The sequence below is a fragment of the Mastomys coucha genome, unplaced genomic scaffold (assembly GCF_008632895.1).
Source record: "Mastomys coucha isolate ucsf_1 unplaced genomic scaffold, UCSF_Mcou_1 pScaffold22, whole genome shotgun sequence".
Classification (NCBI taxonomy): Eukaryota; Metazoa; Chordata; class Mammalia; order Rodentia; family Muridae; genus Mastomys; species Mastomys coucha.
This window is the reverse complement of record NW_022196905.1, coordinates 144,827,576-144,843,631: the sequence shown is the minus strand read 5'-3', so window position 1 is coordinate 144,843,631 and position 16,056 is coordinate 144,827,576. Positions and strand designations below refer to the sequence as shown.

Here is a 16,056-nt window from a genome sequence, read left to right as displayed (position 1 = left end):
TATTTTCTCCGCTGGAGCCTAAGGTTCCATATTTTTAGAATGATTGTTGAGGCCATTTTTTTTTCTTTCAGTCTTGTCAACTCCACACTTGTCAATTAGATTCTGTCTCTCTCTGTCTTTTCTTCTCTCCCTGCCCCCCACCCAGTCCCCTGCCCAATATCTTTCCATTATTACAGATTAAAACTAGAACATGCCAGACAAGCATTCCACCTCTGACTGTATCCGCAGCATCTCTCTTTCTGTTCTGAGGGCAGGGATTTTTACTCTGTAGCTCAGGCTTGCCTCTATCATTCAAGGGCTGGAGTTATAGGTGGGTGCCATGAAGCCTGGCAGCCTGGAAATAAGTAGACGAAACTAAAACCCTGGTTTAGAGACCTGGTCATCACAGACTACAATTAATTTAGAGGAAGTTGATGATTTTTCAGTGGGATTTCAGTTGATTCTGTTGTGGCTTTGGTCTAATGCTGCTTGTATCATGGTAGTTTGCCCCCCCCAAATTGGATGGGAATCTGCAGGTCTGTATGTAAGATACTGAGGGTCTCTATCCCCAGTTGGATTTGATTGGTAAATAAAGTTGCCGACAGCCAATGGCTGAGCAGGGAGACAAAGGGGATGCTTTTAGGATTCCCCGGCAAGGGGCCAAGGGAAGAGGAAGGACAGCTGCTATGCTGGGAAAGGAATAGCTGCCACACCTGAGAAGTGCAGGACAGAGAGACAGCCAACATGGAAGAGCAGTCCAGGGGGGCTGCAGGTCTGGGTCTGAGGGGCAGACAAGATGGAATATAGGTTTTAGTAAGTGATGAGTTGGGATTATTAGAAAGTCAGCCACGTGGAGGTTAGGAAGTGACCCAGTCATTGAGTTGTTTAAGGGATATTAAAATATAAGGCTGCGTGCGTGCGTGCGTGCATGTGTGTGTGTGTGTGTGTGTGTGTGTGTGTGTGTGTGTGTGTGTGTGTGTGTGTGTGTGTGTGTGCACTCGCGCATGCCTGTGTCTTGTATTCAGGAACCAAGAATATTGGGGCAGGTAACAAGGAATGCGTTCTGCAGCCACCACTAAAGTGATTTTGAGTAGAGATTAATTGGCTACTACAACAGGATTCCCTGTAATCACCTTTTCTTGTTCTCTAATTTTGGCATACAACAATTTAGGAAAAAATAAAATAAAACAAAACCTGGGGGGGGGCGTACTTAATATTCTTCTCTTCAGCTTTCCAATTCTCTCTAGCTCAAACCATAAGGCATTCCCTGAATGTCTCTAATACCCAGCTGCAGATGCTGAGGGGGCAATAGTTTTTGAAAGATTCATTTTGCTTTTATTTTATGTGTATGTTTTTGCTTGATACATGTGTGTGCACCATGTGCATGCTGTGACTACTGAGGCCAGAAAACATTCTTGGATCCCCTGGAACTGGTAAGTGCTGGGAACCAGGCATGAGTCCTTCTAACCTCTGAACGATCTCTCCCGCCCCTGAAGGCATAACATTAAAACCACAGACCTATGGCATGGCTTTGAGGGAGTTCCTCAGCTTCACAGTGGCCATTCCTGACTCCCTGTCTGTATCTTGCTTTCCTTTACCTCCTTCTCCCCACTCTAAGCTGTCAAATACCAGTGTCTTGCTCACTGTAGGCAAACCCTCTGTCACTGAATTACAGCCCCAGCCCCTGCTTTGTCCATTTTGATAGAAAAGCACACAACCATGCAGAGCAGCAGCCTCATACCTGATCGAACTGGGGGTCTTCTCCACGCTGCAGAGACTTCGTCAATGGCTTTTCCTACGGGGGAAGAACATATAAAAGTATGTAATTATGTAATTATGAAAAAGAAAGTAATTATGTAGGCTTGTGAACACTGTAAGAGAAACATCATTACTATTATACTTTCCTCATTCATTTTTTTTCCTTCATAGAACAAGGAGGTGCTGGGTTTTAACTAAGTTAGAAAGTATTCCTTTGCTAGTCTGACCTAAACCTCTCTCCTTTGGAATTTTTTTTTTTAATTATGAATGTATATGTGTGAGTCTGTACACATGAGTGCAGTGCCCACAGAGGCCAGAAGAAGGTGCTGAATCCCCTGGAAGTAGGATTACAAGGAGTTGTGAGACGCTTGACACAGGTGCTCTTAATGAAACTAGGGTCCTCTGTAAGAGCAGGACATGCTCTTAACTGCTGGGCCATGCCCCATTTCTATCCCAACTCTTTTTGCTATTCCTGGTTTTTTGAAACAAGGTCTCCTTAGGCTTTCCTTGAGCCCTCTAGCTTCCATGGCAATGGGATTACAGCTGGCTGAGCTCTTGATAGTCTCCTCAGCCTACACCTCTCTGCTCAACATGAAGAACTGACGTTCAGGAAATGTAGACTAAATTCAAAATGAAATCTCCCCTCATATAGGCTGAAAGGAATTTTGTCAAAAAGATAAGACAAGCATGGGAAGACACAGAGAAGAGATGCCCCTTGTAAATGGTGAGCAAAAAATGTAAGTTATTAGAGACCTTAAGGAAAGTGGTAGGGTGACTGTTCAAAAACCAAAGCAAAACCAAAGCAAACAAATAAAAAAAATAAAGTCAGTTTACTAGACCAATGTGGAGGGCAGTTTGCTAAATTAATCATGTAACTTGCCAAGTGGAACTGGTGATCTAGGCCATGTGATCTGTCCAACACAAGAGCTAACTGCAAAAATAAATAGTCTCAGTATTAACAAGGGTCTGCAGACTGCCACTCTCTGCCATCAAGCTGTGATTATTCTCGGAAGCCTGGCTGACCCCCAGCATGGCATTATGTGACTACTTATCTTTGTTTGTATTTTGTTGTTGTTGTTGGTTGTTTTGTGGTTTTTTGGTTGTTGTTTTTTATTTGTTTGTTTGCTATGGCAGGTAAAACATATTTTAGAAATTGTGAAGACTGACCTTGGAAATTGTCTTAGTTTGGCTTTTATTGCTGTAAAGAGATATCTTGACCATGGCAACTCTTATAAATGAAAGCATTCAATTATGGCTAGTTTCTAATCTCAGAGGTTTAGTCTATTATCATCATGGCAGGAAGCATGGCAGCTTCCAGGCAGACATGGTGCTAGAGAATGAGCTGAGAGTTCTACATTTTGATCCAAAGGCAGCCAGGAGACTGTGTGCCACACTGGGCATAGCTTGAGCCTAGGAGACCTCAAACCCCACCCCTACAGTGATATACTTCCTCCAATATGGTCACACCTAACAGCGCCACTGCATATGGGCCAAGTTCTTAAACACATAAGTCTCTGGGGGCCATAGCTATCCAAACAACCACAGAAATCAACTTGACACACCCGCAAAGAGAGAACCTCAAATGAGGAATTGTCAACATTAGACTGGCCTGTGTGTGTGGGATATTTTCTTAACTGATAAGTGATGGAGGAGGGCCTAGTCCAGTATGGGCAGTGCTATTCACTGGGCAGAGACAAGATTCTACAGGATTGTAGCTGAGAAAGCTGTGAGGACCATGCCAGAAAGTAGCACTCCTCTATGGTCTGTTCCAGTTCCTGCCATGGCTTTTCTTGATGTTGAACTTGTTCTTTCCCCAAGTTGGTTTCCATCAGTGCTTTATCAAAACAACAGAAAGCAAACTAGTACAGGAATTTTAAAAAATGTACAAGGTATATGTATGCACATACATATATGAATGAATGTATGTATGTAAATTTTTATTTGGCCAGTGTAACTAAATGTAGAAAAAACCTTCATATATATTTAGCCTATCACACAGACCCATGGCTCCCCATTCTCCAGTCACAAAGATGACACATACCCAAGGCTGATGCAAGCCCCATCCCTGCCCTGGCTAGCCTTAAACTTGTGGCAGCCTTCTTGCCACAGCCTGACAAGTGTCATAGACTCAGTCTACACCCCTGAAGTCTCCCCAGAGACTTAGGAATTAATAGCCTCTCATTTGGGGGCTATACTGTGTTCTTATTGGCTAGTGAGCCCTTCTGCAGTTCTTTGTAAATCCGGCTAAAATGAAAACATTAACATCAATCATTTGAAAGGAGGTGGCTATCAGGTCCCACAGACATCCTTGGGGCAGCTGTTAAGGGAGTATTTCTACTTAGAATTTTCTGTTCATTCAGGAGTGAGGGGTCATATTGTGTGCCCAGCCTACAGGCTGGGTAGAGGGCTGGGCAGCATGTGGTTCCTGCCACTTGGAAGGAGAGTCTGGGAAGAAATTCAGTCAGTGGTCCCCTCTCTGCATTGTCACTGCCCACAGCTCCACCATCACTCCTCAGGAAGATCTTGGGAGCCATCCTCCAACACCAGCTCCGTGTCCCAGCTTCCAAGCCTGAAAAGTCCCACTACTCTTCCTTTTCACAGCACATGCCATGGTGCACAGCCACTCTACACTGAGATGTGTGCATGAATGAAGCTCCACATGTCGCTCCTGCTTGGCAGAGGCTCCAGACAGGCAGCAACCCCTATCTGTTTCAATATGGAAAGGTCCTAGAATAGAGTAGGGCTTGGTGCAGTGTTAGACAGGAGACCCTCCACTTTGTGTGTGCATGTATGAGCTAAAAATTAAAATGTATATATTAATATTAATATATGTGGTAGTTTGAATATGCTTGGCCCAGGAAGTGATATCATTTGGAGGTGTGGCCTTGTTGGAGGAAGTGTTTGGGCTTTAAGACTCTCTTCCTAGCAGCCTTCAGAACAAGGTGTAGAACTCTCAGCTCCTCCAGCCCCATATCTGCCTAGATGCTGCCATGCTTCCTGCCTTGATGATAATGGAGTGACTCTCTGAACCTATAAGCCAGCCCCAATTAAATGTTGCTTTGGTCATGGTGTCTGTTTGCAGCAGCAAAACCCTAACCAAAACCATTTATATATTTTCCAGGTGTAATAGTACACACACCTTTAATCCCAGCATTTGGGAGGCAGAGGCATGCAGATTTCTGTGAGTTCCCATCCACTAGTTTACATTCAAGTTCCAGACCGGCCAGGGCTACACAGCAAGAGTCCATTTCAATAAAAAAACAAATAATAAAATGTTATTGTGGAAAATATTGACAAGATTTACCATTTTAAATGGATAATTCTGTGCCATTAAGTATGCTTATGTTACTATCAGTCACCTCTCCTGTCAATTTTATGAGCTTTTTTCGTGTTGGGAGCTTTTATTTCAACCATGACACACACTGAGACCCCCAAATATGCAAGACAGTGATTCTTACTATCTATGCCTTAAAGCCAATCATGATGACAGAGCTGGCACCTGTGCTTCTGTGATAGTTTCCTGTGGCTTGGTACTACAGCAACACAAATACTTATTATACATAGGTTCAAAAATTAGGAATGTATCAACGTGTGAGACCCAAGGTCAACCCAAAGGAAATGCTGTTACATGTCACAGGCCACACCTACAGTGGGATTCCCTTCTCACCCCTCCTCAAAAGAGGATTCAGCTGTGTGTGTGTGTGTGTGTGTGTGTGTGTGTGTGTGTGTGTCCAGGCCAGCCACACCCCAAAGTAATTTTTTACTACTAGTGGCGGGGAGCTCATGCATACAGTGCTTCATGCTGACACATTTGCACACATACAGGAAGGAAGCAGCATTTTGCAAACAGCTCAAGCTGATAAAGTTATTGCCACACACAATATTCAGGTCCATTAGCTAAGAATGTAGGCTTGAGGCCTCAGAAAATAAAATACTGAGTTTTTCTCCTTATCTATATGTACTCAAATATGCTGTCTTAATCATTTTCTTTGAAGACTTGCATTAAATATCACTTTCAAAATTATAGCCCCCTGACCCCCTTTTCCCTGTCTGTTACTGTGATGGTTAAAGTTATCTTTTAAATTTAAATTACTATGCTTAAGAGATCTATAAAACAAAAATGCATCTAACTTGTAAGCCCCATTTCCAGGACAGGTACCATCCTGGAATGCTGGGGGCTGTTGGTTATGTAGGCTAACGAGCCTCATGATCTCACGTCTGTAAACAAGCTTGATTGCCCCAACTGCACAGGATATACTTAGTCACATGTAGGTGGGAGGCACCTAGGCAGGAAGTATGTCAGGATATATGCTTGTTCCTGATTGGATGAAGGTAGGAAGCACATAGCCTTGTGGGTTTTGCCTTTATAAGCCTCTGATTAATGTAATTTGGAGCTATATTCTGGGAATCCTGGGTAGTCAGGATTAACATTACCTGTTCTTTCATACAAAGCATTTTGTTGGCACCTGCTTTGGTCAGCAGTGCCTCCCTCTCATCACGTCTCACTTCCCCCACCCCGATACACAGAATTCATTACTGGGGTGGGATGCTACAGGAGTGACTATGTCCCTGTGCACCTGGAAGATGGCTTTGAGTAGAGAATCTACTTGACATTTAAACATTACAAATATTATCTTTTTGTCAGTATGGACCTATCAGTATCCTAGGGTCCTGAAAGCAGAGGAAATGAAGATGGGAAGAAGATGTGTCAAGGGTCTGAGGCATGAGAGGGGATGTGTCTGGAGTTCTTGTAGAATGGAATGAGGGGCTTGGGGGAATGAGTGATGTGTTCGTTAGAGGGGTGGGTCTTGGGGAAATGGAAAGGGATGTGATGGGGAGCCTGGGGGAAGTGGAAAGTTAAGACAGGTATGATTAAGATGTGTTATAATGTATAAATATTAAAGGGAAAAGAAAAATATTCTAAAAAAAGAGAAAGAGTCCAAGGCCAAACTGGGTTACTTAGTGGGAGCCTGTCTCCAAACAAAATAATAAAAAATATGTGAAAGATCGTGCATCTCCTGTGCCCAAACTACATCATTTACACAAGGGGCTTGGGTATCTATGGAGTTGGTATTTGCAGGTAAAAAGGCTCCTGGAGCCAATCTCCTGTGAATCTAAGTTCAGAGAGTTGTAACAAATCAGCCATGTATGTTTGAAAATGACCATGTGGCCGGAGATGACACTCTGGTTCTCATAGTGTATGCTTGAATTCTTCATAATTAAACAAACAACAAAATACAGCCATGACATGACCACTTCTTTTTTAATTTAAATTATACAATGCTTCACTTTGAAAGATGGTATCAGCCGTTCTCTAAGCCCACTTCAACAGCTGGCCTTCTGATGGCGCTGTTGTCGACCTGCCCAACTCCTGGTTCCTTCCAGTATGAACAGTAGGGTATGGGGGACACTCAGGGGAATTCTCTCCTGTCAGAAAGGCTTCTGCAGAGGGACCCTTGCTTGTATACCTTATTTGCTATGTTATGGCATTTGCATCTCCTCCACCCTCACCCATCACCCTGCTTAAACAAAACACACCTATAAAGCTCTTTGTGTCTGTATCTTTCTAATAGGGCAGAGTGAAGCCACGGATGTCCACCCTAATTTCAAATAATGTCAGCGTGTTCTAGCTACAACTGTCTTTTTACACCAAGTGCTCTGTAACACCTAAGAAGAATGGTGGCCAAACAGGCCAGATCAAACAGGCCAGATCTCAGCAAGAAGTCTCCAGAGGCTTATGGCTCAAAGGCAAATTTATCCTAGGAATTCAAGAAGCACATTCCCACTTCTAGCTTCTTAGTGGGTCCCCTAAATTACAACTGGGACCCACACAGGCTAGATTTCAGGAAGCTCGAAGACTCGAGTTATAGCACTTGTGGAGTCATACCCATCAGCATGTTTAACCCAGCAGAGGCATGGGCTCATAGGATTGATACTCAGACTGTTGGATGTGTCATCCGCCTGGCTCAGGACCATCCTAGTAGGCCTTAGGTATGACAGTAGTAGATAGAGCGACATGTGGGGGCACAGGATGGGGACCCCTAGCCTCCTAGATAACCTGGAAGCCTCTTATCCCAAGGTCTGGTTATTATTTAGGAAAAGAAATCCAGTCACAGCATTGAGAAGATGCATGGCATAGAGTATTGAGTGTCATCCTATTAGTGGCCTGTGAGCATGGCTGTCACTCTTTTTCAAAAATTTCTCAGGGCTGGAGAGATGGCTCAGCTGTTAAGAACACTGACTGCTCTTCCAAAGGTCCTGAGTTCAATTCCTAGCAACAACATGGTGGCTCACAACCATCTGTAATGGGATATGATGCCCTCTTCTGGTGTGTCTGAAGACAGCTACAGCATACTCATAAATAAAATAAATAAATATTTTAAAGAAGAAATGTCTTTAGTGTCGTTACTATTTAAATTATGTTAAGATGGACCCCATGTCCTTCTGTATAATGTCCAAGAGCTAAAACCAAATCCCACATGTTCTCTTGGGATCACGCATACTCTTACTGATATTAAGATTTTAACTTCAACTTCCTCGTATGTTCTCTATATAACCAGAAGATTCTATTATAGAAAATAGTATGGCGCCGGGCAGTGGTGGTGCATATCTTTAATCCCAGCACTTGGGAAACAGAGGCAGATGGATTTCTGAGTTTGAGGCCAGCCTGGTCTACAGAGTGAGTTCCAGGACAGCCAGGGCTACATTGAGAAACCCTGCCTCAAAAAACCAAAAAATACATAAATAATAAACAAACAAACAAACAAACAAATAAACCAAAATGCGCACATTACTAGAAAAACTTTAATATTTTCAATATAGATTTATTCATCTTTTTACTTTATTAGTGTGGATGCTCCCCTGTGTGTATATCTGTGCACCATTGCAATACCTGTGGAGGTCCGAAGACGATACTGAGTTCCCTGGAACTGGAGTTATAGACGGTTGGGAGCAACATATGGATGCTGAGAACTGAACCCGTGTCCTCTGAAAAGCAGAGAGCACTCCTACATCTGAGCCATCTCCAGCCTGGACATTAATCTTGGTTGTTAATTTGGGGTGACTATTAAAATAACCAAAATAACACTTCAACTAACCACCAGACTTTGCAAGTCTTGAGACTTAATGTATGCTTATAAGAACATGTTTTGTGGAAAATTTATATTATATAAATTTATATTGCACATTGTATGTGAGTTGGCAAAAATGTCAAAACTCAGATCAGCTCCCCCACCCCCTGCTTCTTCCCTAAGCAGAGGAGGATTGTGAGTGGTGTGATATCCCATCACCATGGCGACAATGTCTTTCAGAGTGGAGGTCTGGGGACCCAATTGTTGAAGATCCTCTGAAGCATTTAGCCCAGACTATGGGCTCCCCACAGCAGCAGGAATGAATGCTCTCTCAGCCTGAACTAAAGAAAAGCGGGCACAAGATATTTTCCTCTCATATTTTTTCTCTTCCTATCTTATTAGTGGCGGCTCAGACTTGACTTTAAAAAATCATGCTCTGAATAACAATAACTTTTCATCCCAAGCAACCCCCCTCCACTCCCCGTGTGTGGGGTGGGGCAGACACCTGAGGGTATGAACTGTCCTGCTGACGTTCTGGTGTACAGCCTGGCTGCTGCACAGATCAGCGGCATACCTGTTTGTCCGCAGTGCTGGTCTGTGACACCCTAAGCATGTCCTAAGAGTGACTAGCCAGAACTAGTTAGAATCCTCAGATTTATAGGGACTGTGCTTGCAGCGGTGGACACATCGGCTTCCCTTTTATTCCTTTCAGCGAATAAAACAAGTTTCGGTAAGTAAAACAATATACACTGATTTTTACCCAAAGCATTGGGAAAAATAATTCAAGATCAAGACAATGATACTGGCTGTCCCAAAGAAGTCAAAGATACAGGCAGGCAGTTTTCTACCTGGTGGGTGTGGGTGTGGGGAGGGGGTGGGTGTGGGTGGGGACACACACACACACACACACACACACACACACACACTGTGAAGCATCCTGGGAGACCCAAAGCCCTTAGGACTCTCTGGATCTGTCCTATTTGGCGCTGCTCATGCCAGCGGAGCCTATTTCTCTGTCAAATTTAACAGTTCCAAGACCAAATCCATTATCTGAACAGTGGAGGGGAAACTTCAATTACATTTGGCTACAATGTTGATCTTCGTTTTAATTTAAGAATAAAATGGCTTCCATTACCTTTCTCTTTCTACAATAGCCACCAGGAAACTGAGCTACAACCTTCGCTCACTTGCTCCTGAATTAAGAGTCTCCATTGTTGGTGACTGCTGTTTTTATTGCTCCAAGCTTACTGCTCCACAACCTCATTTTGTTTAAGAACCAGACTTTCAGTTCGTCTGGCTGGATCTTTGTGCATCCCTCCAGGTCCTTGCTCCACACAGCAGCTCTTCACAGCCTCTAGGTTCATCTCCCCAGCTTGCCCCTGTCCTGACCGGCCTTCACCATGCTTGCTTTCATTCTGGTCACCTCTGCCGCTTTTCTGTTTCCCAGCAAGTGGCCTGCACTTCTGTCTTCTCTTCCCTGCTCCCCTGCCCCTCTATCTTTGGTTTTGACCCAGGGCTTCTCTTTGTATAGCCCTGGTTGTCTCTTTGTAGACCAGACTGGCCTCAAAGTCACAGAGATCTGGCTGCCACTGCCTCCCAAGTGCTGGCACAAAGGGTGTGCACCAACCACTGCTAGGCTGGTTTTTCTCTCACTACTGAAATATATCATCCCTAGAGGCCCCGGGAATCTCCAAAATGGCGGCCATTATTTTCAGTACTCTCTCTTTTGACCTCCAGTTGCACTGAGATGCCCCAACTGTCCCTTTCTTTCCTCCTTTTCACCCCCCATCCCAGCTTGCTCTCATTTTTCTCCATGGCCTTCACAGGTTAGTCTTGCCTCAAGATGCTGAAGCATCTTGGGAAAATCTCCTGGAATATTCACGCTTACCTCTATTCAACTCAGGACTTGAGTAGAAAGATATCCCCAAAGGTATCAGGAACATCATAGAGTAGAGTATTATGTGGCAAGGGATACAGATAAGCATAGATATCACTAAGAATGTCGAGAGTTGGATAACTGATCACGTGACTAGTAGATATCAAGATTTGTGTGGGTTAAAGTTGCTACCAAGCCATAGCAAACATCTCTACTGCCCAAATTATACTGACGACTTTAGAAGTGTGAAAATTTATGTGAAATGCTATGTGGAAACACAGCCAAAAGGCGGTCACTCAAGACTTCACTAGTATTGTACATTTTTTTATGTTTATTTATTTTGCTGGCGATGCTAAAACCCAGGGTCCTGTGTATGCGAGGCAAATTCTCTGCCACCCAATGACACCTCTAATCCTTCTATAGAATGATTATGAATAGTTCTATATCATATCCCTCTCTGCCATGGCTTGGGATAATCCTAGAAGTGGAGGCAGGAAGACTGTTAGAGCCACAGGGAGTGGATAACATGTTGAAACAGTACTTGCTGGACATGATAGGGCCATTGAACATATGAATTCACAATGACCAAGACTATTTCTACAAAACATGAACAAGATCAAATCAGTCAAAAATCACAGCATGAATGGGAGAAAGGGCTCATGAGCTCCCACCCATATCTGAGGAACTATTAGCTGTTGATGGCCCAGGGAGAGGGCTGGTCAGCTTTCTTCAGCGATGTGAGCCCAAAAGGTTGCCTGTGCTCCAGTAGTTGGACTCACACATACATGCATATAGACAATGTTAAACAGACTCAGTGGGTATTAGATTGAAAAAACAAGAAAAGGGGCCATTGAAGTTAGGAGGGAGAATTGGCAGGGAGACTAGGAGAAGAACTGAAGGGAGGGACCAGGAAGTGAATAAGAAACATTCTATGCATGTGTGAATAGTATCCAAAATATTTAATAAAATACATTTTACATTTTTATCATGCGTGTGTGTGTGTGTGTGTGTGTGTGTGTGTGTGTGTGTGCTATGACCTTTGAAGGTCAGACAACATGGCGAGAGAATTGCTTCTCCCCTTCTATCAAATAGAACCTGGAGACTGGATCAGGTTGCCAGACTTGCTGGCAAGCACCTCTACCTGCTGAGCCATCTTGCTCGCCCTTAAATGGATTTTATATTAGTATCTTTTGTCCCTATAAAACAAAAACACTTTCGTATGATCTCTTACTTGTGTTAAAAAAAAAAAAAAGATGCCTCCGTCAGTTCCCAAAAGAAGGTACAGATGACAAAGACTCAGTTGAAATGGAAAAAAAAATCAAATCAAAAGAACACTGAAATTCCATCTCCTCCCAGGCAGCAGCATGGCTGTTATCAAGAAGAGAAACTTCTGGCCCCAATGCTGTGGGGCCGAGGAGCCCACTCATCTGCTCCAGAATAGAGTAGCCACAGAGGAAAAACAGTATGGGGGGGTTCTTCAAAAGGCTAAAAATAGACTTAGCATGTGATTCATGTATATTGCTCCCAGGAATACTTGAAGGAATCTAGGCCACCATACACCAGAAACTCCTACATACCTGAGTTGATGTGGCCCTGTTTATTTGGGTGAGGATTAAGCACATCAACAGAAGATAAAGAACACCTGGTACATATAGACAGTGGGGTTTTACTGTTTATTAATTATAAAGATGCAAGGGTATGTGTTACATGCACAAAAGTGAATGAAGTTGGATGGTATCATTGCATATGACTTCTTCCATATGTAGAATAGATATTTCATAGGTGTGTGTATATACATACACACACACACACACACACACACACACTCATTTGATACTTTCTTAACATCCGAGTCAGAGTCACTGTTTTATTTGGGAGGGGTGACCGGTCACTGGTAATTGAGCCTGACACCCATGTGTGTATGGGCAACACTAATTTAACCCAGTGGATTATAAAAAAGGACATGAAATTGAGTAGGGGGTAAGAGGGTCCTTCCTGGTGGAAGCTGGAGAGACAGAATGGGGGTGGATATGATGAACATACACTCTATACATGAATAAAAATTTCAAGAAATCAATAAGAATGTTAAAATAAATAGATTATAGCCCCAACCATGGAGGAACTGAATACTACTAAATTGGAACACAAAGCCCTTTGATTTTTTTTTTCCTATTTCGAGATACTTCTCACATGGTTTATTTGTTATAAGTTTCAATTGGACCACTGTGGAGCATTCCATTCCATTTCACAGATGAAAAGTCTTACTTAAGAGCCACAAAAGAAACAGTTTTCACCTGCTTGATTCCAGGCATGAAAATACATTTCAGGTTTAGCCACACACAGAGAAAAGCAACTCTGTGCACTCAGCTGGGAAAGCGCCTCAATCAGCTGCTCAGGGGAATCTCTCCTCCCCTGGCATCTCTACTCTCAGCTACTGCCAGTGCTGTGGGTCTGAGTTATGGTGCGTCTGTTCTCAACTTTCCTAATGCTGTGGTCTTTTAATACAGATTCCTCATGTTGTGGTGACCCTCCAACTGTAAAATTATTTTCCCTGTTACTTCATAACTGTAAGTTTTGTTACTGTTATGAGTCATAATGTAAATGTCTGATATATAGGATACCTGATATAAGACACACCCCAGTGGCATTACAAACCCCACAGGTCAAGAACTGCTGGTCTACAAGTTTCTTGGGAATGGCTTGTGAGATTAAGGAAAGGCAGTGCCAGCCAAAGCTGCCTTACTACCGAGCAGCTAGTTCAGAAATGACTGGTTTAATTATACCTGAAAAATAAGCCAATTCCTTGATAAGCATGACGTACATATTCCCTGTATGATTGATTAGCCATTCTCCGGTCTCTTTTCTGAACAGAATCACTCCTGCCTTCATCCCTGCCCCTGTCAGGGAGCTCAATCTGGGTTATTCTCTGTGAACTTTTATTTGACACATTGAAGCAGCAGCAGTTTCAGATTAAAGAAGGTTTTGGTCAAAAAGAGGGGAAGCAGATTTGAAAGCACTGTGCAGAGATCTGAAGCTCCATCTCGACTGTTTATCCCCAGCCAACAAACACACAGTGCTTTCTTAGCACAGAAGGATTGCCAGGTACAATGGTACGGGAGAATCGCCCTCCTCCAGCCTTGCCTATCTTGACACCTCCCAGGGTAACATTCCTGAAGCTTTAAACACAATTGAATACAACAGACTGCATTGGGATCTGGCATATAAAAATCCTATCCCTCGGTACAGAAGGATTTCCCAACTCACAAACACCATAAATATTTAAGAGGGTTCCAGATGAAAGGATATGATGTTTCTGATATCTGGAAGTCAGAGAGGATATAGGCCATGTGAGGATGAAATGCAGAACAATGGCTAAATGTCCAATCTCTGGACTATATAGAAAGTAAAACTAGTCTATAGAATTACTGTTTGACCGATTGATTGATTTTTTTTTATTGATTGATTTATTTTAAAGATTTTTATTTTGCATGTATAGGTATTTTGCCTGTGTGTGTGTGTGTGTGTGTGTGTGTGTGTGTGTGTGTGTATCATGTGCATGCAGTGCCTGAGGGTGCCAGTAGATGGCATGGATCCTCAGGAACTGGAGTCACAGATGATTGTGAGACACCAAGTGGGTGCTGGAATGAAACCCTGGTCTTCCAGAAGGTTAGGCAGTGCTTTTGGCTGCCAAATCATCTCCCCAGTCCTGATCAGTTCATTTACTTTGGGGTGGGGGTGGTACTGGGAACTGAATCAAGGGACTTGCACACACTAGGCACGTATTCTATCATTGAGCTACATCCCTAACCAAAAATGGAAAAGGTCTGTTTCAAGTACAAATAGCAAACATCCCAAACTGGCTCTGTTCCTCTTTTTCTTTTTTTTTTCCTAGACAGGGTTTCTCTGTGTAGCCTTGGCTGTCCTGGAACTCACTCTGTAGACCAGGCTAGCCTCGAACTCAGAAATCCACCTGCCTCTACCTCCCAAGTGCTGGGATTAAAGGCGTGCGCCGCCACCACCCAGCTGGCTCTGTTCCTCTTATCAGACAGGTTACAAAGTCCTGAGGGAAACCAGGGTGGGTATGTTTTCACTTGCCCAAGGTTTCACTGCTTAGAGTCATAATCAAGTTTAATGAGAGCTGGAATCACTAGTTCCATATAGATAGCTGGCAGCCTCTTGGTTCTAGCACCGTATCCCATTTATGTCAGGTTGACAGCAAATTGTCCCCGTGTCAGCTCTAAAACAATCCCAGGAGATGAGCTGGAGGCAAGGGACAGAGGTTTGTCAGACCATTCATCCAGCACCTGGAACTTTATCATCCTATAATGCCATCATTAGCTAACTGCTTGGCCTACAAGAAGTCAGCTGGTCATGACCGTAGTTCATACAAGTTTGGTCTTAAAGCATGGCATCCTTCATTGTACATACTGGCTGTTGCAATAGTTTGGCATGCTGGATTCTTCCAACATCTCCTACTTCAAGGAAACAGTTTGTGTTGCTTCTAGTTTATGTTCAGTCTCATTTATTTCTTTGGAGGTTAGCAAACCAGCTCTATTCCAGCTTTATGGTAACACAATTTAATGAATTATTACAGCTTCCACCAGCCCACACCTGAGCTCCCAACAGGGCACAAGGCTAGTATCTAAAGACCCTGCCCAGGTCTGAGCCAGTGTATATCACGTGAGGAAGTTACCCTGGCTCAGACAAACCCCACCCTCAGAAGATCTTTCATCGTGAAAGTACTTGGAACTTGGTTTTCTCCCTCCATCTCAGTCTCTGCTAAAGGACAAGATGAAAATTACATGGGCTGGCTGCTTTTGAAATCATGTAGACATTTGCCTTTTTGGAGACTCCAAAATATCAAAAAACCAAAACTCTAACTCTTTTGTCAAGTGAGTTGAGATTTCTCCCTCCTGTTGGATGTTCTAGGCTCAGGCATTTGCAGATGCCTCAAATAGTGTCCATGCAGTTCTTTAAAAAGACAATGGAAAGTTCCAGAAATTCAAGAGTTAAAACATTTATTGCAGATATTAGGATTATGACTGTGCTTAGTAGGGCTACAACTGGCTGCCTGACTGTTCTCACCTTACAGTAGTCAATGCTTGACCCTGACTGATCACCTGAAGCATGAATCACCTGTAGTTTCGTGATGGAAAAGTAAGTTTCTTAAACCCCAGCCAGAGTATAGGAGGGGGTCAGACAAAGGCCAGCCTGGGAAGATAGAAAATTTCTTGAAATTCTGGACTTACTGGAATAACCCATCTTTTCCCATGGTGGGCTACCTGGCTTTTTGGTATGACCTGGCACTATGCTGTTCCTTGCTGTCTCTGTGCCTGTCTAGCCTCAGGTCTTCATCACAGTTTGTCTCTGAAA

The 16,056-nt window shown here is 43.3% G+C and overlaps 1 protein-coding gene across 8 annotated transcripts in view; it reads right to left on the bottom strand.

The window, feature by feature from the left end:
- Positions 1-16,056, bottom strand: part of Fry (FRY microtubule binding protein) — a 407,497-nt gene that overhangs the window by 175,051 nt on the left and 216,390 nt on the right. For all 8 annotated transcript variants that reach the window (XM_031338824.1, XM_031338826.1, XM_031338825.1 and 5 more), the window contains one exon: positions 1,721-1,774. In XM_031338824.1, the coding sequence (XP_031194684.1) occupies positions 1,721-1,774 (54 nt within the window). The remainder of the gene's footprint in view (positions 1-1,720; positions 1,775-16,056) is intronic.